This window comes from Myotis yumanensis, unplaced genomic scaffold (assembly GCF_028538775.1).
Source record: "Myotis yumanensis isolate MYYU_CA2020_CCGP unplaced genomic scaffold, mMyoYum1.0.hap1 SCAF_3, whole genome shotgun sequence".
In the NCBI taxonomy this organism is placed as follows: domain Eukaryota; kingdom Metazoa; phylum Chordata; class Mammalia; order Chiroptera; family Vespertilionidae; genus Myotis; species Myotis yumanensis.
In genome coordinates this window covers 113,545,723-113,573,694 of record NW_027223754.1, presented here as the reverse complement: position 1 = coordinate 113,573,694, position 27,972 = coordinate 113,545,723, and the positions used below count along the sequence as shown (strand labels likewise).

Sequence of the window (27,972 nt, the reverse complement as noted above, 5' to 3'; positions counted from 1 at the left end):
CACGAAGTTCACTGAAGACCGGAGGTAGGAAACTGGAAGAGAAATAAAGGTCAATAGCCTGGAAATAGAAGAGTAAACATACTACAAAAGCAAACACCAAAACTCAAAGACCATTTAGTGACAGACAGAAAAGCTCTGCTACCCTCCACTAGCTGCTGAGGGTGGCATATCATGGGGGTTACTCTCAATCAGAAAGAAAGGGTTAAGTTCAAATTGTCTATTTTACAAGTCAGGGGGAAAGTATGCTACATTTTAGCGGGGTTTCAATAAAAAAACAATTAAAAATAGATAAGGAAATGAAAAGATGCTCAACATTAGATCATTAGAGAACTGGAAATTAAAATGGCAATGAGATGCCACTGCACATCTAGCAGAACGGAACATCAGAGCACCAATAGCACCCAATGCTGGGGAGGATTGGAGCAGCAGGAACTCTCACTCATTGCTGCTGGGAATGGAAAAGGTGCAGCCACTTTGGAAGACCGTGTGGCATTTTCTTATAAAATTGTACATACTCTTACCATACATCCAGCAACTGCGTTCCTGGGTATTTACTGAAATGAACAGGTCCACACAAAAACCTGCACATGAATGTCGTGGTTTTATTCCTGATAGCTAAAACTTGAAGACAACCAAGATGGCCTTCGGTAGGTGAACAAATAAACAAATTGGCACACCCTTATGATGGAATATTTTCCATGGTAAAAAAGAAATGGACTATCAAGCTGCAAAAAGACGTGAAAGAACCTAAAATGCATATTGCTAAGTGAAGAAGGCAAACTATAGAGACAGTAAGTAAAGATCAGTGGTTGTCTGAGGTTAGGGGGAGGGAGGAAATGAACAGGGGAGCACAGAGGATTTTAGGACAGTGAAACTGTTTTGTGCAATACTATAATGGTGGACACACAGCATTGTGCTTTGGTCAAAGCCCATTAAACTGTACAACTCAGAGTGAACCTTAATGTGAACTATGAACTTTAGTAATAATCATGTATCAATATGGTACATTTGTACCAAAAAGGGAATTTGTGATAAAAAGAGAAACTGGAGGGGTGGAGGGAGGAAATATTTGAGGACTCTCTTCACTGTTGAATTTTTCTGTAAATCCAAAACTGTCCCCAAAAAAGTCTGTGAATTTAAAAAAACAATTTGGGGGACTCACAAGATCAGACAGAGTCATCTGGAAAATTCACCATATGGACATCCAGTTTGCAAATGTTTTACACAAATAACACAAGTGTATTTATTAAATCAGTTAGAATAGTTGAAAAGGCACTCATCTTACCTGCATTGACCTTAAAATTATTCGTATAATCTATGGCAAACACAAAATGTCAGATTTATAATATGTGATTTTATAAGAATTAATATTTGGGGAAAGTCATTGCTTACTAGGGAGGGATTTATTACTCACACTGGTGATAGTTAAGTGGGCCAGTGATTGTACATCAAATATGAACCACAAAGAAAACAACAAGCAACACTCTATAAATTTATTAACAAATTACAACCTGTGAACAAACACAACTAAGGTCACACAACTAGCAAAATAGCAGCACAACATGTAAGGAAAATCACATATAATAAATACAATTCAGAAACATCCTTTTCTTTAAATTAAGTTCCAAATACTGAGAGACAAACACTGAAACAAAAATCTCAGGAAAACAATTACAAATCATCATAACACGTAGTGAAGTGATCTCGCTGGACACTGTCCACACCATGAGCACTGAAGGCAGCTCTGTTGCTGAACATGTGTGTCCATCCCCATGTGTGTTCATGAAGTACTTAGGTTCTTAGAGTTCGGTTCCCAGACTTTTAATGGTGCACATTAGCTGGTACTTAGGAAGTTGTGAGAAACTGGGAGGATGTGTGATGAAGCTGCCCATGACAAAGATGGGAAGAATAATTCAGACATCTCACAGAAGCTTAATTTGGAATATGTGGCTTTGCCAAAGAAAGAAAGACAAATATTTTAAATAACAGATTCAGGGTAAAAAAAAAAAAAAAAAAGAAGAAGAAGAAGAGTTAATGGGAAAGGGCAAGAGGGATGAACTGAATTTAAATAATTTCCCTTCCTTCCCACCTAAAACCAAGTAAGCCTGTCTAACTGAGGTAAACTCTGGAAATAACATGTGCAAAGACTCAGGTTTTCCAACAGACGTTGTAAAACAAAAGTGCATTTTATAGTTTTGAACATAAAATCAAATGAGAACCCTTTTATTGGAGGAAAACCTCTATTAATTTCCTATATGTTGTGCCAAATTTCCAAATGAACAAAAACCTACACACTGCTGGTGACAGAACAGTATCCAGGTTATTTATATACATATATAAAATAAGGTCAATTAATGAGAAAGGTAAAATAAAATTAATAAATTTTATGACATTACCTTAATATTTTTTGTTTTATTAGTGAGTCACCTGGAAATTTAGAAATGTTTAAAGAATTGTCCAAAACCTAAAAACCTAATAAAAATTCAAAGAATTATTGTTAATTTGTGAATGTTTAAAAACATCTATTATCTTAGGAATTTTATTTTTTAAATATTTGTACAGTTTCCACATTAAGAAATAATATTAAAAGCAAATGTCCCAACAATTAAATAAGTATGAAAAATCTAATTAAAAGTATAAATAAGTAAATATAGTCATTATGACAGAGTTTTTAGCTTTTTCTGAAAAAATAATTAGTGGAGATGAGAATAAAACATGTGGAGTTGACTTTTATCTCTTAACACTCCCTCCAACTGTAATTCCTACTTCTTTGCTATTGTGACAGATTCTGAGATTTACATAAATATTATGTACATCACAAATTAAGTGGTATCCAAAAAATATTACACAATCAAAAAGTTAAGGAACAAAAGATACAAAAATATTAAAATAATTACTATTGTCTCCTCATACAAGTATTGTAGCCATTTCTTGGAAAAGGCCAGCAAATATCCTTAATGCTTTATGCCTGTCATACGGGATATATCCTAAGGTATTTATCATCAATAAGATCAAAGAGAGAGTGGAAATTTACTATTACACAAAAAAGATTCAATAATCAAGACAATACTGAAGGAGCCAGTGCCCACACAATAAGAAATGCCTGCCTAAGTCCTTTACTGCATCTCAAGTTAGGGTTGAGGGGGAGTGAAACATAACCATGTCAACTGGTTCCTGTTTTGACTCACTATAAACTCAACAGTGTACACAGTGTTGACTTTCTTTCCTAGGAAGAAAGTCAAACAAGCTCTAGCTGCTCCAAACTTAAAGACTATCAATAATTACATATTCAACAGTCAGGCTAGATGTAGCAAAGTGGAAGAGTGACAATTACATTGTACATTTGATCTGTACACACATTTTTCCTGAGGTATCTGTATGTTTGTTCATAGTAGATTCACCACACACTTGCCTGTTCACTTTTTGAGTAATTAGTGATTTTAGCCTACTCTTTTTTTAATCCTCACCCAAAAATATGGGTTGTTTTTTTTTTTTTTAATTGATTTTAGAGATAGAGGAGGTGGGGAAGAGAGAGAGAGAGAGAGGGAAAGAGAGAAACATCGATGTGAGAAAGAAAAATCAATCGGTTGTCCCCAAAATGAGCCTTGACCAGGGATCAAACCTGCAACCAGATATGTTCCTTGACCAGGAATCCAATCTGCAACATTTTTGGTGTACAGAACAAGGCTCCAACCAACTGAGCCACCCGGCCAGTGCCACCCTCTATTTTTTACAGTCAAATATTGCAGCATAAAACTGCAATCTCGGGAGCTCAGAAAAAGCCCTTAATTATGCAGCTAGACCACATGTGTGTCCTCTACCAAGCGGTCCTGGTATTTCTAGAGACGGATTCCACTCCCAGGTGGGTCTGGTTACTCTGCAATGCCTATAATGCCACTGACCAGAAGATGAAGTCTGTGATATCATTATCTATTGTTTACTTGCATTACTAGAAGGTTTCAGTCTACATTAAAGAGCTACTTGTTTGGTGTATTTCATCAATATTAATTTCTTCAAAAAATGAAAAAATTATGAGATCAAATGTTTACAAACAACACATAACATGTTTATGTGTCTACCATAGTTACATGTGTGCATGTTTACAATAAACATGTAGCTTAGGAAATGACAAAAATGATTAATAAATATAGCCAGATCTATAAATTATAGATCTAATAAATGGATATCAGTTCTAACTTTAAAACAGATTTAAAGAGAGAAAATATTTTACTTATTATCTTTCCAAAGCACACCCAGACGACTGTGCGTCTCCATTTATGATGTGAATTAGTTTCATGAGTTGGAGCCAAAAACTACACTGTGTAGTTATGGAAAGTGCCCAATCCAATCTATGCTGCCTGGTTCAACAATGTAAGCACAGAGCCCCTAACCAGATTCTTGTACACAGTAAGCACCCAAAGCAAATCTGCTGAACGCAACAACTATCTGAACAGTTGTCTGCAAGACAGAACTGCTGAACTGAGTCCTAACAAGGTAGTGTTGCAAAACCCAAAATACTCATGCTTTTGGATGAATTAGAGGAACCAAACCTTTCTGATTTGATAACACAGCAAAACACAACAATGCTCTCATTCTGAGTAAGGCAACACTCTGGCAATAAAGATGGTGTACATACAATGTACTGCCAAGGCCAGATAGAACACCTGCGGGGTTTCCTCAGGGTGGTTCAAGGGGTTGAAAATATACAGAGTATTCACCACCCACTGATGGAGCAAAATGAGAAACAAAGGAAATAACAAAGCACACCTGATTCACTTAACTTGGAAAAGGTAAGTTTCCGGGAAGCCTGAGTTTCCAAACACTGCCTAACTAATAATTTATTTAAATCACAATCACCATATCATTACCCATGAAGAATTTTTTAAAAAATGAAATGCATGCCAAGACAAGTAACACAAAACCTAGAAAATGCTGCAACTAATCCACTAAAGTATACAAACAAGTTCTAACAATCAAAACAATAATGCTTTAATGATTGGCCCTAGGATATCAGGAAAAAAATGTTACTGGATGGCAATAGTTTGCAAGATCTTAATGGGATTATTTCTTTAATCAAAAACGAAAGAAACATGTCCCAAATTAAATAACAGAACAAACTCCAGAAAAAGAACTAAACAAAATGGGGACTAGCAATCTACTAGATGCAGAGTTCAAAACACTGGTTTTAAGGATGCTCAATGAACTTAGGGGAAAGTAGATAAACTTAGTGAGAAATTCAATAGCATGCAAAAGGACATAGAAACCATAATAAAGAACCAGTCAGAAATCAAGGATACACTAACTGAAATAAAGAATAATTTATAGGGATTCAACAGTAGAGTAGAGGATTCTGAGAATCAAATCAACAATTTGGAATATAAGGAAGCAAAAAAAAAAACCCATCCAATCATAATAAAAAAAAGAAAAAAGATTCCAAAAATATGTGGATAGTGTAAAGAGCCTTTAGGACAACTTCAAGCATACCAACACTCACATTATGGGGGTGCTAGAAGGAAAAAGAGAAAGAAATTGAAAACCTATTAATGACAGAAAACTTTTCTAACCTGGTGAAGGAAATAGACTTACAAGTCCAGGAAGCACAGAGAGTTCCAAGCAAGATGAATCCAAAGAGACCCACACCAAGACAACATCATAATTAAAATGTCAAAGGATAAAGACAAAGAGAGAACTTAAAAGCAGCAAGAGAAAAACAGTTAGTTACCTAGAAGGGAGCTCCCATAAGACTGTCAACTGATTTACCAACAGAAACATTTCAGGCCAAAAGGGAGTGGTAAGAAATATTCAAAGTGATAAAAAGCAAGGACCTACAACCAAGAACACTCTACCTAGCAAAGTTGTCAATTAGAATTGAAGGACATATAAAGAGCTTCCCAAGAAAAAGCTAAAGTTCACCACCACCAAACCATATTACATGAAATTTTAAAGGGTTTGAAGAAGAAGGAGAAAGAGAAAAAGACCAGAAATGTGAACAATAAAATGGCAATAAATACTTATCTATCAATAATCAAATCTAAAAAACAAAGTAAACAAACAAGCAGAACAGAAACAGACTCACAGATACAGAAAACAAATTGATGGTCACCAAATGGGAAGGGGGTTAAGAGATGGGTGAAAAAGGTGAAGGGATTAAGAATACAGATTGGTAATTACAGAATAGTTATGTACAACATGGGGAATAAAGTCAATAATATTCTAATTACTATGTATGGTGTCAGATGGGTACAAGATTTATCAGGATGATCACTTAGTAAGTCATATAATGTCTAATCACTGGAGTGTACACACGAAACTAGTATAATATTGCATGTCAACTGTAATTGAAAAATAAGAATGGTTTAAAATAAAATAAAAACTGGGCAGAAAAAAGAATAAAAGGAAACTTCTCTCATCTCAATTTTTAAGATGAATGAATTCAATTAAAATAAAATCATGATTTTAAAATCTTAGAATCTTAATAGATTTATCATTTTAGCTCCTATAATCTATGCCTCAGAGGAAAGGGGGATAACTTACAGCATTATATGAACACTGGAGTTCAGTGTCAGACTTATCTGAAGATTAAATAGCTCTTAGTAGGGAAAAAAATTCAAGATACTAAGGCTTTTTTAAAGTGTCTAAAGAGTTATATTATTTTTAATTTTAAACCAGTAGGTGCTCTCCAAAATTGAGAATTCAGGATATCAACAAATACAAATCTTAAAAGCTTGACCATCAAAGCATAGATTGCCCAATCAAAATAGGATAAATGCAATTTTAAACAATTTTAATTTCAATTTTTAATACCAGAAAACTCCCTCTACTGGTGACTAGATATATGCCCATCTACTTTTTCTGGCCTCTTTCTGTCTAATTCCTGCTAAACTGAATGAGCATGACAGGTTTTCATCTCAATCTTCTTACCATGTGTACAAGTTCTTAACCTTGACAAAGAACAATTTCAAATTTTTCAAATGAACATCATTCATTATACATGAGGTTATTTTATTAAGCTGTCTGGAAAATTATAGATTTTGTTTTGTTTGTTTTGCATTAACTCAAGAGAGTGGACTTGTTCAGAATACAGAAGTCAAATTCAACAAAAATCAAACAGTGTTGGAGCTGAAAAAAATAAGGAGGTTACCTGTTTGACCACATTGAAAGAAAAGTGAAAACTGAGAGGTCTAGAATGAAGAAGTACATCGTATCATAATATTCTTCCCATTCTTTCAATATGAAATATGAGAAGTACCAGCAAAAAGTACTAAAGACCAGAGAAACAACCTGGCAAAATGACTCAAAAACCACAAAGCATTCGGATATTCTTGCCCAGAGCTCAACAAATGACTAAGCAGCTAATAGAAAAAAATGGTGGGGAAAGGAAGGGTAAAAGTTCAAACCATATGATAGACTCCAACAGTAAGTAGCTGAATTCTAGAGGTTTAACTAGCAAATTCACTATCTAATCCAAAACTATCATTCTTAACAACAAATAATGAATCTGACACACACTCAGTGTTAATGTTGAAAGTCAACATATGTAGGTCCCTCATGTTTAGAGAAAAGAATAGAAAAACACACACACAAAAAAAGACGACTGCCCAGCTGGTGTGACTCAATGGTTGAGTATCAACCTAAAAACCAATAGGTCACAGTTCTATTCCCGGTCAGGGCACATGCCCAGGTTGCAGGCTCGATCCCCAGTAGGGGGTGTGCAGGTGGTAGGTGACCAATAATGTTTCTCTCTCATCAATATCTCTGTCTCTCTATCCCTCTCCCTTTCTCTCTCTCTAAAAATTGATGAAACCATATTTTTTAAGATGACAACAAATGCAAGTGAGGAACAGAGGTCCTTCTAAATCTTTTGTAAACAAGTTTCCACAATAGCACACCGATCCCTTTCCTCTGCCGTCCTGACACCCTGCTTTAGGGTGCAATATTAATACATCAGGCTCTTTATGTAAGCTTTTCTCATTTTTCAACAACATTTATACTCTGTGGTTCTAGGTTATTTGCCTTTAAGTGAAAATCTCTCCAATGAAAAATTCCAAACCTATATGAAGAAATTTCTTCACATTTTATAAACAAAAATACCAGAAATGGAAGAGCTGATAGAAATTCAAGCAGATCCAAATTCAACCATCCATTTTTCATACTTCTCCAAGTCTGCAGCAGAGACAGATTTGGCAATTTTTTTAAGAGCCAATTCAAAGTCTCCTTTGGTAACAGGCATCTGAAGCTCCTCCTTAGAAAGTGCACGGATCTCTTCTGGACTTAAGCCATTGATGCGCCGTCTCATTGCCATTAAGGATGCATCCCTAGAAATGTACCAGAGTCAGTGAATACTTATTGTTGCAAATGCTACAAACACTTTCAGCTGTAACAAAGTTAAGGGAAAACATTCAAAAGATCATGTCATATGATTTTATGATGCTGTGTGGAATTTTCTACCTCAGAGACACCCTGGGAGTTCACGAAAGGTTAAAACAGAATGGAAAGGACTTAAACATAAAATGTATTGTTCATGAACCCTAAAAGTCCATATTGGACTCAGATAATACTGATTATTATTTTCCCCACTTGTTCCACAAAAACTACCAAAAAGTTTAGAAAACTGAAGTAAAATTTTAAAATACTGAATTGTACACTTAGAAATAAACATATGGCTCAGTATTAGTATAATTCAAATCTATACCAATTTGTTTATAATCTAATTAGAGGAGGTAAAGCCAGGAACCTCTCTCTCTAGAACATGAATGTATTTGCATATAGTGGATATGGAATTCCCTACACAGAGAATTTGTAGGCAACTAAAAGAATAACAAATCTAACTTCTCCAGGTCCTATTTTCAGCTCCACTCTGAAGACTTGTAAATCACTATGAAGGTTTAGAGAAAATGGACAATTAGTGCTCATGAGAAAGCTATTAGGATACCAAGCCAACCAAAACTTCAGATTCTTATATACTTTACTACAGTGATAATATAAACTATTGTGAGTTTACTGTGTGCCACTAAACTTAGATGCACACAGGAAAAATAATGGTAGAAAAAGTCATAAACATAGATGTTGTGGTTTTAAAGAAAGGCCACTGATGTCAACTTAAGTACCGTTAGGAAAATAAGAAAAGAAAATCCTCTTTGTTGAGTGTGGTAGTTTATCTAAAAATTATGATCTCACTAAATTGAAAGGAAAATTTTAATATATATGTATCTTTCACAGCTTAAACTGGTCAAGTTTATTCATCTGCAAATATTAAAATAATGTCAACCAAAACTAAGAGTTGTTATTTTACACGTTGATGCAACTAGGCTCCAATTTAGGGCTAAATTAACCTTAAAATGTGCTAGACACAATAATTTCTTTTAAAAAATCACAGGATAGAAAAGGTGACCATATTGCTATGTAGTTATTCATCTAACAATGAACAATGAAAGTATGTAGAGAGAAAAAAAAAAAAAACAAGAAAAATCGGGAGATCATTTCAAGAAAATGGGTGGCTGCTTTCATGTCACGGGCTAATAACTATACTATCTTTGAGACCAGTCCTCCTGCCAAATATATAACTAATCTCTAAGGTCACAGATCATTTAAAAAATACCTGCAAACATTAGTTATATCAGCACCAGAATAGCCCTCTATCTTCTCCGCTATATCTTCCAGCTGAATATCAGGATCCAATTCAACCTCACGAAGATTGATCTTTAGAAGCTCAGTTCTTCCTTTTGCTGTTAGAAGATTTTTTGTTATTGTTAGATGTTTTTCTATATCATTTTGATGAGAAATCACATATTAATGTTCAGGAGCAAAAACAGAGTTAGTAACTGAGTCTACAAGTATTATCAATTCTTTGCATGACTCCTGGAATTTAACTTCCTATGTGCTTTGGTTGAAATAACTAAAATTTGAAAAAAAATGATACCTGCTATGAGAACAATGGGTCTGAGATCCTTTTATGTAAAATAAAAACATCAGTATTCAAGCACCAGAAATGCTTTCAGTAAAAAACAAAAATATTTGGCCTAAGTTTTATGAAATTAGACTGCATAAAGTATAACTTCTATAAATTACTTTGCTCACTCTTTAGTATGATACAGGAAAGGAGTTCTGCAACTCTAGTCAATAGTTCTGTAAAAATCCAATTTTATTTTTCTGGAACACAACAATTAGCACAAATGTTTCACTTGGAGAGCCAGCCCACAGACATTTGCTATGCCAGTATGATTAAAATGTCTAAACTCAAACAAATCAATTTAAACAATATTTTAAAAAACAACCATGCTTACAGTTTTATCATCTGTTTTAGTAGCAAATCTGCTTAATACAGCACAGTAAAATAATGCATAGTTGGATCTAACTCTTTATTATTTCCTGATATATAAAAATGAAATTTAATTTTCCCCCACTTTTATTTTGAAAAATTTTAAATCTACAAGTACAAAACTCAATGAACACCTACTTACCTTTCATCTAGATTCACCAATTGTCAACATACTGCCATTATCATTCCCTTCTCTTCTCCTCTCCTCCCTGCCCGTTTTAGAATTGAGAGCTAGCTGTAGGTATCACAACACTTCATCTTAAATTCTTCAGTACTTATCTCCTAAGGACAGAGTTATCCCTGCAATTATCACACTTATCAGGAAATTTTTTAACCCTCACCCAAGGATATGTTTCAAGAGAGGAACGAGAGAGGGAGGCGGAAAGGGAAGGAGAAAAAGAGAGAAACATCAATCGATTGCCTCCTGTACATGCCCCAACCAGGGATGGAACCCACAACCTAAGTAAGTGCCCTGACCAGGAATCAAACCTGCCACCTTTTGGTGTACAGGATGACACTCCAACCAAATGAGCCACCTAGCCAGGATAATTGAGTATTTTAATCTATGTTTCTGTATCTGTGTAATAGTGTTCACACACACATACACACACACGTGCACACACAGAGCAAAGCAAAGAGCAACCACAGTGGAAAAAGAAGCAACCAAGTATTATCTGGGATTGTCACACAAAAAAAGGATGTGACTAGAAAAACCTTTATTTCTAGAATTCCTTAACCTTGGGAGCTCCCAATCCTTGGCCATTCCTAGCCAGTAAGCCCACCTTGCAGTTCACCAGGGTACACTGCAAGTGGTGTAGGGCCAAACAACTCCTCCACTCAGGTGGTCAGCAGGAGTGTGGGAAGAAAGAGAGAAGGGGAGGAAGCTCCTGGGTCCCCTGCTACAGAATGCGGCTGTGCTCCTGATGGCCCCATAATGAACTCTGAATTTAACAGAGGAACTGATTTCACAGTGCCCCACATGGAGCAGATGAGTGTTAGTGAACAAATCTCGCTTTGCTCCTTTAGTCCCATTAGCAGACCACCACGGTGTTTCTAAAGCAAATGTTTTACTGTGACTGCCCTAAGAACTTAAACACCAAATAGAATGAAATGTATTATCCCCCAAAAAGGAAGGTCTACACAGTCAACTTAAAGGAACCTGTTCCTAAGTGAGGGCCTGGTGGTCTGACGCTTAGTTGGAAGTGTCCTCCTTTTCCCTGATAACTATGATTTAGGGAAGATTAACTTTTAATACTGGTTGTATCAGTGATTTGTTAGAAGGTTCTAAGTGGGATTTATCAGCTCCATAAAACTGAATCAATGACCTTTTAAAAGGATTTAACGAGGGGTTAATGTGTTAATAATAGTATAAAGACCTGCCATGGCTACAGAGCCAAGTTAACACACATTCTAAGTATAAATAAATATGTGATAACAATTCTCTTTAAACACACTAGGCAGTTCAGTGAAGTGGATAATTAGTGTGTGTATGCTGGGGCTAGACTGTGCTCATACCCCTGTTCTGCTGCCCTGAGCAAGATATTTAACCTCTCAGTGACTCAGTCTCCTCATAAGTAAAATAAAGATAAGAATAGAATCTACCTCATAAGACTGTTGTGAGAGTTAGATAAGCTAATACACTGGAAGCCTTGCCCACAGTCAGCACTCAGTAAATGTTCGTTGTCCTATCACCACCAAATAGGAGCAGAGGGAAATCGAGAAAACCCAGATCCCTTTTATGAAGGATAAACTGTGAGACAGATCATGTAGATGAAACACCCAGGGATGTAGAGTCCACGTAGAGAGATAGGCCAGGGCAAAGAAGACCTCGGAATTAAATGCTTTAATGTCAACTTTGAGAAATAATAAAATTTAAATGGAAGGGAAGAACATGAACAATCTAGGAAATGGGAGCATCATAAATAATGATGTGGAAGTAGAAAGCAAAACACATGTAACAGAGTGAAAAAAGGTCAGTAGGAAAAGTACAACAGAGCACTTACCAAAGGCAAGTGACAGAAACAGAGAAAGAAAGTGTGAACTTGCAGTAGAAACAAGCAAACACACACACACACACACACACACACACCCCAAAACAAAACAAAACAAAAACCTAAAAAAAGAAAAAGAGATGAGAGTTACTGAGAGTCCATGAGACGATGATGCCTTGATGGTTAAGGAGGTTAATCTAAGAAAATAGAATTAGAGGGGGCTGGAGAAAGAAGACCATTAGGCTGACCAGGTGGACACTGCCATTTTTAGATGTAAGAACTAAGAGGAGATTTAGTGTCAGGCCAAGCTCCACCTGTCCTGTTACTTGACTTCTTGCCTTCAGTTGATCATGGAAGGCTGAATTTAACAAGATGACTGCAAGAGTTTCTTTTATCCCACACATGCTCCTCCCACCCAAAGGCAGTCTAATTCCCTTCCTCCTGAAAATGGCTGGGCTTATAAATACTTCCACCCAGAGTAAGGCAGAAGTGGCAATTCATGACCTCAAGGCTAGGTCCTAATAATGCACCTTGCAACTTTTCCAGTGTAATAATCACACCTGGACCCCTGAGCTACCATGTATGAAATCTGTCTGTCTACAGGTAACATGGAGGTACTCCAGCTGAGGCCCTAGGCCTCAACCACCAGGCATGTGGGTAACAGCATTCCAGATGATCCCAGGCTCCAGATGTGGGTCATCTTTAGCTACTGAACCTTCCCATTTCTGACCCTAGACATCATGAAGAAGAAAACCTTTGACCCTTGGGGTAAGCAAAGACTCTTAAGACACAAAAAGCACTATCCAAAAAGAAAAATTTGACAAGAAGACTTAATAAAAATTAAAACTTCTGCTTATTGAAGACACCATAAAGAAAATTGGAAGGGAAACCACAAAGTGGAAGAAAATATTAACAATGCATCTACATGATCAAGAACTACACTGTATGAATAAGATAACAAATAAACCAATTAAAAACTGTACAAAATATTTGAAAAGTCATTGTACAAAAGATATACCAATGACCGACAGGCACACAGAAAGGTGCTCTACATCATTAGTCACCAGAGAAATGCAAACTAAAACCATAATAAAATGACATTTCACACTTAACTAAAATGACTAAAATTAAAATACCAACAATACTAAATGTTGACAAAGATGTGGAAGTACTGGAATCTCATTTATTGATGATGGAAGTATAAAATGGTACAACCACTAAGGAAAACAGTCTGGGTGCTACAAAATCAAACATATACCTACACTATGATCCACCTATTCCTTTCTTATCTACATTACCCAAAAGAAATAAAAACATTCGTACATAAAAATATTTGTATGATAATATTTATAGCTTCATTCATAATAGTCAAAATAACTCAAATGTCCATCAAAAAGAGAATAAAAAATTTCAGTATAATAATATCACAGATAAACTACTGATACATGTAACCACATGGATAAATCTCAAAAACATTATGTTGAGTAGTAACCACATACACAAGTACATATGTCATGATTCCATTTATATGGAGTTTAATAATATGTAAAACTAATCTATGGTGATAAAAATCAGGAAAGTAAAAGGGGTTTGGATTAATTGGTAGGAGGCACAGAGAAACTTTCTGGGATAAAAGAAATATCCTATATCTTGAGTAGGATAATAATTAAACAAGAATATTCACTTGGCAAAACTCATCAAATTTACACTAAAGATTTATACATTTCACTGAATATATAAATCTAAAAAAAAAACCCTTAAGAAAATTTCAATGTTCATCAATAGGATAAAATGGTATTTTTCTAAAGCAGAATATCTCAAGGAAACTTTATTTTTAAACACTTAAAGTTTAATGAAGACTCTTCAAGTTTAAAAGTAAAAACTAAGATGTCCTACCCAATTTATTAACATGAATTCTGCTCTAAGTGTAAGAGCTGCTCTGAAATGTACTGCAAATAGGTTTTGTAATGCTAAAAACTTCTTTTAGCAGAATGTCAATGGAATAAAGACAAGAGGAAAAAAAGATAACAGGGAAAAAAATTGAAACACTGTAAAGGGAATACATTGTACCTGTTGGGAGAGGTATATAAATCCTCTTCTCTAATCTTCTTCGCAAAGCTTCATCAATATCCCATGGGAAATTAGTAGCAGCTAATACCATAACCATTTTGGAAGGATCATCATTCTCTAAAGCTCCTCCAACACCTACATACAGTAAGAGGAAAAAGTCCATTATTTTTTCATTCAACTAACACTCCAAGCATCAGTCACAGGCTGGTGATAGGCTCAATGATAAAAATAACAGTCCTTCTGACTTCTGGATGGTGGCAGACGAGGCACTTCAACAGATAACTATAAAAAAGGAAACTGAAGAGTCCACATCATCTATTATAGGATTCTAATCCAACAAGAAAAACCTTTTTTTCCCTGTAAGAAAATAAAGTATATTCCTCTCAAAAGAAAAGGCATGAAAGATTCTTCTGTTTTATCCCTCTGATTTTTTAAACCATGAAGTTCCTCAAAAATTGTTATTTTCTTAAATGTTACTTTTCAATTACAGTTTACATTCAATATAATTTTATATTAGCTTAAGGTGTACAGCATAGTGGTTAGGCAATCATTTACAAAGTGATTCCCCCTGATATTTCAAGTACCCACCTGGCACTGTATATAGTTATTACAATACTAGAGGCCCGGTGCACAGATTCGTGCACTGGTGGGGTCCCTCGGCCTGGCCTGTGGGGACTGGACCAAAACCGGCTCTCCGACATCCCCCAAGGGGTTCCGGATTGCAAGAGGGCACTTCTCAGGTGATGCACCCTGGAATCGGACTCCCTCCTCTCTGGTTCCGGGTACGTCACCTGAGAACCGCAGCTGCCAAGTCTGCCCCCTGGTGGTCAGTGCACATCATAGCTACCAGTCGGAGCGTCTGCCCCCTGGTGGTCATTGTGTGTCATAGCTACTGGTCAGATGATTGGATGGTCACTTAGGCTTTTATATATATAGATTATTGACCATATTCCCTATGCTGTATTTCACATACCCTGGACTATTTTGTGAATACCAATTTGCACATCTTTCACCTAGCACCCCCAACCTCCCTCTCCTCTGGCAACCATTAGTCTGATCTCTAAATCTATGAGGCTGTTTCTACTTTTATTCGTTTATTTTGCTCTTTAATTTCCACAGATAAATAAAATAATCTGATATTTGTCTTGCTCTGTCTGACTTATTTCACTTAGCATAATACCCTCTGCGTCCATCCATGTGGTCGCAAATGGTAAAATTTCATTCTTTTTATGCCCAAGTAATATTTCATTGTGTGTATGTATGTATGTATATGTGTGTGTATACACATATAAACATTTATACCACCACTTTTTATATAATCATCTGTTGATGGGCACTTGAGTTGCTTCCATATCTCTGCTATTATAAATAATGCTGCAATGACTATAGGGGTTAACATAACTTTTCAAATTACTGTCTGGGATTTCTATAAATATATACCCAGAATGGAATTGCTGGGTCATAAGGCAGGTGCATTTTTAATTTTTGGAAGAGCCTCCATACTGTTTTCCATAGTGGCTGTACCAATCTGCATTCCCACCAACAGTGCACTAGGGTTCCCTTTTCTCCACATCCTCGCCAGCATTTTTTTGTTGTTGATTTATTAATGACTAGAGGTCTGGTGCATGAGATTCATGCACTGGAGGAGGGGGACCCTCAGCCCAGCCTGCACCCTCTCAAAGTCTGGGACCCCTTGGAGGATGTCTGCTTGCCAGCTTAGGCCTAAACCCCCGGGGATTGGGCCTAAGCCAGCAGTCAGACATCCCGCTCGCAGCCTGGGACCCCTTGCTCCTTACCGCCTGCCTACAGCAGAGGCGGGAGAGGCTGCCACCACCACCACTGCGCTCATCAGCTATAAGGCCAGCTTCTGGCTAAGCATGCTCCCCCTGTGGGAGTGCACTGACCACCAGGGGGAAGCTCAATGCAGGAGCTGCCCCTGGTAGTCAGTGCACGTCATAGTAACCGGTCATTCTGCCGTTTGGTCAATTTGCATATTAGGCTTTTATTATATAGGGTAGCCATTCTGAAAGGTGTGCGTGGTAGGTCTGAGGGGGTATCTCTCTGTGGTTTTAACTTGCAATTCTCTGATGATTAATGATTTTGAGCATCCTTTCATATGTCTATTGGCCATCTCTATGTCCTCTTTGGAAAAGTGTCTATTCAGGTCTTCTGCCCATTTTTTAATTTGATTGTTTGGGCTTTTTTGGTGTTTAGTTGTATGAGTTCCTTATAAATTTTGGATACTTAACCCCTTATCAGATGTATCACTGGCAAATATCTTCTCCCACTCAATAGGCTGTATTTTCCTTTTGATGATAGTTTTTTTTGCTGTGCAAAACTTTTTATTTTGATGAACTCTCATAACTTTTTTTCCTCTTGTTTCCCTTGCCCAAAAAGATATATCAGAAAAAAATATTGCTAAGAGAAATATCAGAGAATGTACTGCCTATGTTTTCTTCTAGGAGTTTTGTAAGTTCTCACATTTAAGTCTTTAATCCATTTTGAACTTGTTCTCATATAGGGTGTAAGAAGGTGGTCTAGTTTCATTTTTTTTGCATGTATCTGTCCAATTTTCCCAACACCATTTATTGAATAGACGGTTTTTATCTCACTGTATGTTCTTGTCTGTTGTGCATGGTTGGGGCCCCTCAGCCTGGCCAGCAATCGGGGCTGATTGGGGCCAGCCGGCCAGGGGAAAGGACTGCGGGAGGTTGGCTGGCCATGGGAGGTTGGCTGTGGAAGCACACTGACCACCAGGGGGGGCTCCTGCACTGAGTGTCTGCCCCCCTCGTGGTCAGTGTGCATCATAGCTACCGGCCGGTCGTCTGGTTGTAACAGTCACTTAGGCTTTTATATATATAGATTAATTGACCATCTACGTGTGGGTTTATTTCTAGGCTCTCTATTCTGTATCATTGATTTATGTGTCTGTTTTTATGCCAGTATCATGCTGTTTTGATTACCATAGGAGTACAGTTTGTAGTATAGTTTGGTATCTGGTAGTATGATACCTCCAATTTTGTTCTTTTTTCTCAACATTGCTATGCCTATTCAAAATCTTTCATGGTTCCATATAAATTTTTGGATTATTTGTTCTAGTTCTGTGAAAAATTCCATTGGTATTTTGATAGGAATTGCATTCAATCTATAGATTCCTTTGGTGATGTTAATTCTTCCAATCCATGAACATGGTACATGCTTCCACTTACTCGTATCTTCTTAAATTTCTTTCTTCAGTGTCTTACAATTTTCCGAGTACAGGTCTTTTATGTCCTTGATTAAATTTATTCCTAGATATTCTTTTTTTTTATGCAATTGCAAATAGATTATTTTTAGTTCCCTTTTTGATATTTCATTATTTGTGTATAAAAATGCAACCAATTTCTAAATACTTATTTTGTATCCTGCTACTTCATTGAATTCAGTTATCATTTTTAGTTGTTCCTTGGTGGAATATTTAGGGTTCTCTGTATGCAATATCATGCCATCTGCAAATGACAGTTTTACTTCTTTCTAGCCAATTTGGATTTCTTTTACTTCTTATCTGATTGCTGTAGCTCGGACTTATAGAACTATGTTGAATAAGAGTGGAAACAGTGAACATCTCTGTCTTGTTCCTGATCTTAAGAGAAACACTTTTAGTTTTCTCCATTGAGTATGTTAGCTGTCAGTTTGTCATATATGGTCTTTAGCATATTGAAGTATGCTCCCTTGGTCCCCTCATATGTTCCCTCTATTTGCTGAAAGTTTTTATCATAAATGGATGCTGGGTTTTGTCAAATGCTTTTCTGCATCTACTGATGTGTTCATATTATTGTATCCTTCATTTTGTTTACGTATATCACATTAATTGATTTGCAAATACTGTACCAACCTTGCATCTCAGGAAGAAATCCCACTTGATCATGGTGTATAATCTTTATAATGCATTGCTGAATTTAATTTGCTAATATTTTATTGAGAACTTTTGCATCTGTTATCAGGGATATCCTATATAATAAAGTCCTATGTAATAAAGAGGTAATATGCAAATTGATCATCACACCCTCGCACAAGATGGCCAACCCCATGTGGTCACAAGATGGCCACGCCCATGTCGTCACAAATGGTTGGCAGGGGAGGGCAGTTGGGAGCAAACAGGCCAGCAGGGGAGAGCAGTTGGGGGTGACTGGGCTGGCAGGGGAGGGCAGTTGGGGGTGACTGGGCCTGCAGGGGAGGGCAGCTGGGGGGGACCAGGCCAGCAGGGGAGGGCAGTTAGAGGTGACCAGGCTGGTAGGGAAGGGCAGTTGGGGGTGACCAGGTTGGCAGGGGAGGGCAGTTGGGGGGAACCAGGCCTGCAGGAAGGGCAGTTGGGGACAATCAGGCTGGCAGGGGAGCAGGTAGGCGTCAATCAGGCCGGCAGGGGAGTCGTTAGGGGGTGATCACGCTGGCAGGCAGAAGTGGTTAGGGGCAATCAGGCAGGCAGGCAGGCGAGCGGTTGGGAGCCAGCAGTCCCAGATTGTGAGAGGGATGTCCCACAGGGATCGGGCCTAAACCGGCAATCGGATATCCCCCGAGGGGTCCCAGATTGGAGAGGGTGCAAGATGGGCTGAGGGACAGCCCCCCCCCCCCCCCCCGGTGTACGAATTTCATGCACCAGGCCTCTAGTTAGCCTATAATTTCCTTTCTTTGTAGTATCGTTATCTGGTTTTGGAATTACTATAAATGCTGGCCTTGTAAGATGAGCTTGGAAGTCTTCCTTCCTCTTGAATTTTATGGAATAGTTTGAGATGGATAGGTGTTACTTCTTTGAATTTTAGGTAAAATTCACCTGTGAAGCCATCCAGTCCAGGGCTTTTGTTTGTTCTGAAGTTTGTTTTTTGTTGTTTTTTTAATTATTGCTTTGATTTTGTTGGTCTGATTAGATTTTTCTATTTCTTCTTGATTCAGTCTTGGAAGATTTTATATTTCTAGGAATTTATCCATTTCTTCCGGATTGTCCAATTAGTTAGCATGTAGTTGTTATAAGACTTTCTTATAACCCTTTGTACTTCTGTTATCAGTTGTTACTTTTTATCTTTCATTTATAATCTTTTTTGGGGGGGGGGGGTCCTTTCTCTTTCTTTTCCTTAATGAATCTGCTTAAAGGTTTATCAATCTTGTTTATCTTTTCAAACGAGCAGCTGTTGGTTTCATTGATCTTTTGTATTTTTTTTAGACTGTTTCATTTATTTCCATTCTGATCTTTATTATTTCCTTCCTTCTACTCACTTTGGGCTTTGTTTGTTGTTCTTTTTCTAGTTCCCCTAAATGTAAGATTACTAGTAAATTGTTTATTTGAGATTTTTCTTGTTTCTTGAGATAGGTCTGAAATGCTATGAATTTACCTCTTAGGACTGATTTTCATTGTGGATTTGGGGTTGTTGTATTCTCATTTCCATTGGTCTCAAGGTATCTTTTGGTTTCTTCCTTGATCTCACTGTTTAGCCATTCATAATTTGGGAAGATGTTATTTAGACTCCATGTGTTTTAATGCTTTTCAGTTATTTTCTTGTAAATAATTTCTAGTTTCATACCATTGTGGTCAGAGAAGATCTTGATATGATTTCAATCTTCTTAACTTTATTGAGACTTGTTTTCTGTCCTAATGTGGTTTATCCTAATAATGATACATGTTAAGAATGTATATTCTGCTACTTTGGGGTTAAATGCTCTTGAAAACATCAATTAAATCAATCTTGTCTAGTGTGTCATTTAAGGCTGCTACTTCCTTATTGACTTTCTGTCTGGAAGATCTATCCATTGACATCAAAATCCCCTACAATGACTGCATTACTATTGACTTCTCCATTTATGTCCAACAAGATTTCTTTTATATATTCAGGTGTTCCTATTTGGATGCATAAATGTTTACAAGGGTTCTATCTTCTTTATTTTTAAACTAGAGGCCCGGTGCACGAAATTCGTGCACTGGGGGATGGGGTTCCCTCAGCCAAGCCTGCCCCTCAGTCTGGGAGCCCTCAGTGGATGTCCTACTGATGGCCACAGTCTGGCAGCAGAGGCTCGGTGCAGCCGTCCCCGTGTATGTGTGTGTGTGTGTGTGTGTGTGTGTGTGTCTGCTGGGGGCCTGCTGGGGGCCTGCCCCCAGCCCCGCCACATAGGCTCCGAGCAGTTGCCGGGTGTGTGTGTCCACTGGTGGTCTGCTCCCAACCACATTGGAAGCTCAGAGTAGGCGCTGTGTGTGTGTGTGTGTGTGTGTGTGTGTGTGTGTGCCCGCGCGCCTGCTGGAGGCCTACCACCAGCCACACCCTGAAGGCTTCAAGCAGGCACCCCTCTCTGTTGATCACTCAGGCTCCTGGCCTCCACTGCATGTTGTACTCTCCCCTGAGCTGTGGCCAGGGTGGGGCGCCCTTCCCTACTGTGGGATCCCCAGGGCTACCTAGGGAAAGGCACACAGGGGGGCTGGCTGCAGACCGCCCTTTCCTGCTCGTGATCGCGGCTGTGATCCCAAGGGCAGGTGCACACAGGGGCTGCCTGCAGACTGCCCTTTCCTGCTCGTGATCGCGGCTGTGATCCCAAGGGCAGGTGCACACAGGGGCTGGCTGCAGACCGCCCTTTCCTGCTCCGTGATCGCAGCTGTGATCCCACGGGCAGGTGCACACAGGGGCTGCCTGCAGACCGCCCTTTCCTGCTCCGTGATCGCAGCTTCGATCCCATGAGCTGGTGCACACAGGGGCTGGCTGCCGGCCGCCCTTTCCTGCTCCGTGATCGCGGCTGCAATCCCATGAGCAGGTGCACACAGGGGCTGGCTGCCGGCCGCCCTTTCCTGCTCCGTGATCGTGGCTGCATCCCACGGGCAGGTGCACACAGGGACTGCCTGCAGACCACCCTTTCCTGCTCCATGATCGCGGCTGCGATCCCATGGGCAGGTGCACACAGGGGCTGGCTGCAGGCCGCCCTTTCATGCTCTTGATCATGGCTGCATCCCACGGGGCAGGTGCACACAGGGGCTGGCTGCAGGCCGCCCTTTCCTGCTCGTGATCTCGGCTGTGATCCCACGGGCAGGTGCACACAGGGGAATGCGGGTCCAGGGCAATCCGCCAGCCCCGGTCTGCCAGCGGGAGCAGTTTTGGGGTGATCGCCTGCACTCACGCCCCCAACCCGCCAGCCTGGGTCTGCCCGCGGGAATGCGGGTCCAGGGTTACCCGCCAGTCCTGGTCTGCCAGCGGGAGCGGGTCGGGGCAATCAGACAGGTTGGGGCGTGAGTGCGGGCGATTGCAGCAGCCGCCTCCCCAGCCCTAGTCTGCCGGGGGGAGCGGGTTGGGGGCCTCTGCCTCCCAGCCTTGGTCTGCTGGCAGCAGCGGGTCTGGGGGGCGTGACAGCGGGCTGAAGCCGAAGCCGCCAGGCCAGCCCAGGTCTGCTGGTGGGAGAGCCGGTTGGGGTCTTGGCCAGTAGGGGACAGCTGAGGTCACGCCCCGCCAGCCCTGGGTTGGGTCGCCCGCCATCCAGGTCACAGATAGCAGGCCTGGATGGCGGAGGGGCAGGCACGATGGCGCTGCCCCATCCTGCCGGCAATATGCAAATTAGCCGCCATCTTGGTTGGCGGTTAACCGCCATCTTTGCTGACAGCTAATTTGCATATTGCCCGTGATTAGCCAATGGGAAGGGTAGCAGTTGTACGCCAATTACCATGTTTCTCTTTTATTAGTGTAGATATATTTTATTGATTTTTTTACAGAGAGGAAGGGAGAGGGATAGAGTAGTTAGAAACATCGATGAGAGAGAAACATCTATCACTGCCTCTTGCACACCCCATAGTGGGGATGTGCCCACAACCAAGGTACATACCCTTGACCAGAATCGAACCTGGGACCCTTCAGTATGCAGGCCAATGCTCTATCCCAGGGGTGGGCAAACTTTTTGACTCGAGGGCCACAATGGGTTCTTAAACTGGACCAGAGGGCCGGAACAAAAGCATGGATGGAGTGTTTGTGTGAACTAATATAAATTCAAAGTAAACATCATTACATAAAAGGGTACAGTCTTTTTTTTTTAGTTTTATTCATTTCAAACGGGCCAGATCCGGCTCGCGGGCCGTAGTTTGCCACGGCTGCTCTATCCACTGAGCCAAACCGGTTAGGGCGGGTTATATCTTCTTTTTGCATAGATCCCTTTATAATGTCCTGCTTTGTATCTTATTATAGCCTTTGTTTTAAAGTCTATTTTGTCTGCTATAAGAACTGATGCCCTAGCCTTTTATTCCCATGTGCATGAAATATCTTTTTCCATCCTTTTATTTTCAGTCTACATGTGTCTTTCAATCTGAGGTGGGTCTCTAGTAGACAGTATATACATGAATTTTGTTTCTTTACCCATTCAGCTACTTTGTGTCTTTTGACTGGAGCACTTAATCCATTTATACTTAAAGTGATTACTGATAGGTACATATTTATTGTCATTTTATTATACACACTTATGTTCCTCTTTTTTTCTTCTTTTTCTTCTTCTTAAAGAAGTGCCTTTAACATTTCTTTGTAATACTTGTTTGGTGGTAATAAATGCCTTCAGCTTTTTCTTGTCTAGAAGCTCATTATTTCTCCTTCAATATTAAATGATAGACTTGCTGGGTAGAGTTGTCTGGTTGTAGGTCCTTGCTTTTCATTACTTCCTGACAGTCTTATGGGAGCTCCCTTGCAGATAATTGTCTTTCTCATGTTGCTTTTAAGATTTTTTGTCTTTAACCTTTGACATTTTAATTATGATGTGTCTTGGTGTGGGTCTCTTTGGTTTCATCTTGTCTTCCAAATTGCTGATTTGATACTCTGATTCATCTAGTCTGCTGTTGATTCCTTCTAGTGTATTCTTCATTTCTGACTAGTTCTCTTTTAAGGTTTCTGTGTCCTTTTCCATATTTGCTATCTCTTTCTTGAAGAGCATCCTTTTAACCATAATTTTGAACTTTATATCTGGTACATTGCCCGCTTCCACTTAATTTATTTCTTTTTCTGGGGATTGCTATTGTTCTTTCATTTGTTTCCCCTTTTAAATGACTCTTTGTATTTGTTTCTGGGAATTAGATAGATTGCTATTTCTCAATCTTGGTAAGGTAGCCTTATGTAGTAGATGCCCTGTGGGGCTCAGTGGTACAGTCTCCTCAATCAACTGAGCTAGGTGCTCCAGGAATGTCCCTTGTGTGGGATATATAAGCTCATCTGATGTAGTTTAGTTGTGATTGCTGTTGGCCATCCATTGGCCCAGAGGCTCGCTGACTGTGAGGACTGCCCCAACCACAGTGTACAAGCTGCTGTGTGGAGGCTGGCTCACAAAGTGGAATTGCCTCAGCATGTCTCGTCCCTGCCAAGATCTCCCTTTAGGTGTGCCACTTATGGAATTAAATCAGGTCATGCTCTGGTTTGGTCTCAAGTCAGCCACCATGTGTGTTGGTTCTGGGACCTCTTGAGATGGGCTCTGGTGCAGGTCAATGTGAGATACTGTGACTAGTCTGGGCTACCTCCTTGATAACCTTCCAAAAAAAAAGAGTACAATGCAGGTGCAAGCTAGTCACAGCTAGCCGAATGCCCTTGCTTGATGCAGGCTTGGCAGGGTATGGCCAAACTGACTTAGGAGAATGGGGCTAGTGCTTCTACTCAGGCTGATGCTGGCGGGGGAAGGGGGGGGGCGGCCGGGGGGGAAGGGGGAATGATGGGTGTTGCCAGCCAAACACATGTAAAAATTGGCCCTTGCTCTAAAGTCACTACACTCAAGACTCTCCCTGTGCAAAATGTCTCTGACACCCCAAGTCTACCTAAACGTCCTGAAGAACCTTCCAAGAAATCTGCAACTCAAGCCCAGGCTGGCCCCAGCTAGCTGATTCCTACAGAGTGGGAGTTTGGTGTTGGGAGCCATTATAAATCACATATACATCTCCAGCTTACAACAATAGGTTTCTGGCTCCTCCAAGCCAACTCCCGGTTTGGCCTGGAGTTAAAAGTTAACCTTGTGATTTAGCCTGGAGTTAAATAACATACCCTCACCCTAAGCACAAAGCAAGCTACATCTCCGCTGATAAGCTGCGACATTCCAAAGCCTGTTTCATCCTTAACGACTTCATAAAACTGAGGCTTGATCAGAACTTTGTCTTGCCTCCATTTCTTCGCGTCTCCTATCCTCTCATTCCTTTGCAGGATTTGGTGCGGTGTACCCACGAAGCGTGCCCTGCAGGTTGGGGCAGTTTGGCAGGGTGGGACAACAGGGAGTCAGGAGTTTGGGGCTAGTGCATTCCCCCAGGCTGAGGCATTATGGAGGGAAGTACTCAACCCAGGAATGATGGCATCTGTGAGCAGCATGGGAGAGGGATTCAACACAGGAATGCTGGCAGCTGTCCCTCCAGCGTTCTCCCCAAAACCACAGAATCCAATCTCTCCCTGTATGACTTCAGTCTACTCTGAGCTGCCATTCCTCTGCCGGAGCCCAGTGTGAGTGCCTGATGATGAGGGTATCTGGGTTTCTAGCAGCCTACCACCTCACTCTGCTGGACAGAATCCCCACTAATTTTCACAGCCAGATGTTATGTAGGCTCTTCTTCCCGGCACTTGTGCCCTGGGCTGGAGAGCCAGGCATAGGGTTAAGAGCTCTCACTCCTCAGGGGGAACTTACGCAGCTGAGATAGCCCTTCATATTCTCAACTGCACATGAGTTCAGAGTCAGCCCATTTTGAATCTCTACCTTTCCTAAAAGTCTCAGTACGGTTTCTTATGTAGATCTGTAGTTATAAGACTTCTGTTCAGCTAGTCTTCAGTTGGTTATTCAGGTTTATTGTTCTATAATTTAGTTATAATTTTGATTTGGTCCTGGGAGGAGGTAAGTGTAACTTCTACCTACTTTGCTGCCATCTTGGATCTCTCACTTCAAATATTTTATTTTAGTTGTTAGTCTAATTTATTTGATATTTTTCAAGAAAGGAGAGGCTATGTGTCAGGCTCTGGACTGTGCACATTATATGTATTATAGAATTCAATCTTTAGCACATCCTTATTTGTAAGTACTATTATTAATAGGTTTCCCCCCTGATGAGGTAACATATTACAAGAGGTGAAATAATTTGTCCAATGTTATTGAATTAAAAAGTGGTAGAGCCCTAGCTGGTTTGGCTCAGTGGATAGAGCGTTGGCCTGAGGACTGAAGAATCCTAAGTTCAATTCTGGTCAAGGGCATGTACCTTGGTTGCGGGCACATCTCTAGTGGGGGTGTGTGCAGGAGGCAGCTGATCGATGTTTCTCTCTCATCAATGTTTCTAACTCTCTATCCTTCTCCCTTCCTCTCTGTAAAAAATCAATAAAAATATATTTAAAAAATAAAAAAAATTTTAAAAAAGAAAGAACAGAATGGGATTCATATTTAGTACTTAATATACTAGCATGCAATAATTTTGAAAGGCAGTTTATATTGGAATAGTTTTGTCCTTCACACTTCTAAGTAATTCAGAAAAAAACAAGAAATTTAAGAATAAACCTAATAATCAGTCACTACTGAAAATACCATTTCTTTTTATAGCAAACCAAACATATAGAGAGTCTACTTTTTCCAGAATTAAAATTTTAGAACAAAAAACCTCAGGTTATACAATGAAAACACTGGAAAATATGCAGTGAAAAAATAAATATATCAACAACTCACAAACTTTATCAGAGTTTCTAGCCTAGTATAACAAAGTAGTGGATTTAAAGGAACCCAGATGAATATGACTAAACTACTATTTGAATCATTATCACAAAGATTCAGGTTGTCCAACTAATAATCAGAAAGAGTTATAAATACCCCTAAATGAAATTCAGATGACTAAATCCTTATTCAGTGATATTTTTAAAACATATAATGTTTTCCTCTATATCCATTCTCCCAAAATATAACACATTCACTTCTTTCTCTTACATCTCAGCAGAAATTAAAATGGCAAAATCTTTGAGGAAAGGGACTTGTAGTACATTTATTTTATTTATCTTACAGTGACTGGCACTGTATACAATACTCATTGTAAGTGTTCAATAAATGTCACCTCCCACAACTAAAATACAGAATAACCATCATTTAGAACTGTCTGAAAGCTGGCTGAATGGAAGTCCTACAACTAGAGAAGTAAAGTAAAAAGCACACTGAGCCTGATAGGAGAGGTGGAGGGGCAGAACAAGCTGGTATGACACCCACATGTGCCATTTTTTTTAATCAGGAGGGAGATCACCTCTGTGGAGGCTTCCCATGTGGAACAAGAGGTCCCAGCCCCACACCAGACCCCTAGCCCATTGTTCCAGAGCTGGGAAGAGAAGTTCCAGCAACTATGGCTATAAAAAACAGCAGGGATTGTGGCTGAGAGGCACAGAGGCTGATGGAGACCCAGGTGTTCCATTTAAGGGCCGGCACACAAACTTACTCGGACTCCCAGCACTGGGCAGCTTTGGGAGGACCCAGGGACATACAGGGAGGAACTGGATTGTCTAGCATCGGGGCAGGAACTTGGGGGTGACTTACTCTCAGACGGGGATGCTCAAAAAGTCATTGTTCCTGAGCTAGGACCTCCGTTGTTGCAGGGATGACTAGCAGCCATATCTGAGTCTCCATCAGCCTGGAGCAACACTTTGCTCCTTCCTGGGGGTTTCCTGAGACCCTGCCCTATCCAATTTTCAGCCCTACCCAAGCTGTTTGCAGCAATAGTTCCATATGAATGGCCTATTCTGGCTCAGGTTTCAGACTTTGTTAAAATCTCTCAAACAAGCTGCAGCTAGTGACAGTGTGCCCCAAATCTGTCAATAAAAGGCCCAAAACCAGGCACTAGCATCAACCTGCCTTGCTTCACAGCTGGGCCTCACATGGGCAACTCCAAGCCCAATCCAAAGAACAAATAGCAGCTATCTGCAGATCTCTCTGTAGCTTCTACCAGGTGGCCCCAGGCAGTGGCTTACTTTGCACCTCCCTGGAGGCCCTAGAGCCAGTGCACCCAGTGGAAAGCTTCAGACCACTGCCGATTACAACTCTACACATCCATAAGCAATACATTCAATGGACAGACTCAGTGAGCACCAAAGCCCCACTGAAGCAAGTCCTGCTCCATAGGGGTGTTCCCTTCACAGCAGCTCTCCAACTGTAGTCGCAGCTGTTCCTCACAGCCAATTGGCTTGGAGGTCAACTCCTTCCAGTGATGCCAAAAACAATCAAAGCTCAACTACAAGATTGTGCACACAGCCCACACAGGGGCATACCTAGAATGCCTAGTGCAGGTGACTGGGGAGGCTGAGCCACTGGGCCCTACAGGACTGCTACACAAGGCTACTCTACCAATTCCAGGAGACATAGCAGCTCTACCTAATACACAGAAAGAAACATAGGGAAGCAGCCAAATCTGGAGTCAAAGAAACATGTAACAAATGAAAGAAATGGAAGCAAGCAAACTACTTGATACAGAGTTCAAAACCATGGTTATAAGGTTACTCAAGGATCTTCATGAAAATTTCAAGTAACTTAGTGAAAATGTCAAAGACATGAAAAAGGATTAGTCAAAAATTAAGCATACACCAACTGAAATAAAAAATAATTTACAAGGATTCAACAGCAGAGTAGAGG

The 27,972-nt window shown here is 39.9% G+C and overlaps 1 protein-coding gene across 2 annotated transcripts in view; it reads right to left on the bottom strand.

The window, feature by feature from the left end:
- Nucleotides 1-128: 128 nt before the first annotated feature.
- KATNAL1 (katanin catalytic subunit A1 like 1) overlaps nt 129-27,972 on the bottom strand; it is a 100,702-nt gene continuing 72,858 nt past the window's right edge. For both annotated transcript variants that reach the window (XM_070409393.1, XM_070409392.1), the window contains exons 9-11: nt 14,380-14,514; nt 9,599-9,725; nt 129-8,315 (exon numbers count right to left, since the gene is read on the bottom strand). In XM_070409393.1, the coding sequence (XP_070265494.1) occupies nt 8,117-8,315; nt 9,599-9,725; nt 14,380-14,514 (461 nt within the window). In that variant the 3' untranslated portion in view covers nt 129-8,116. The remainder of the gene's footprint in view (nt 8,316-9,598; nt 9,726-14,379; nt 14,515-27,972) is intronic.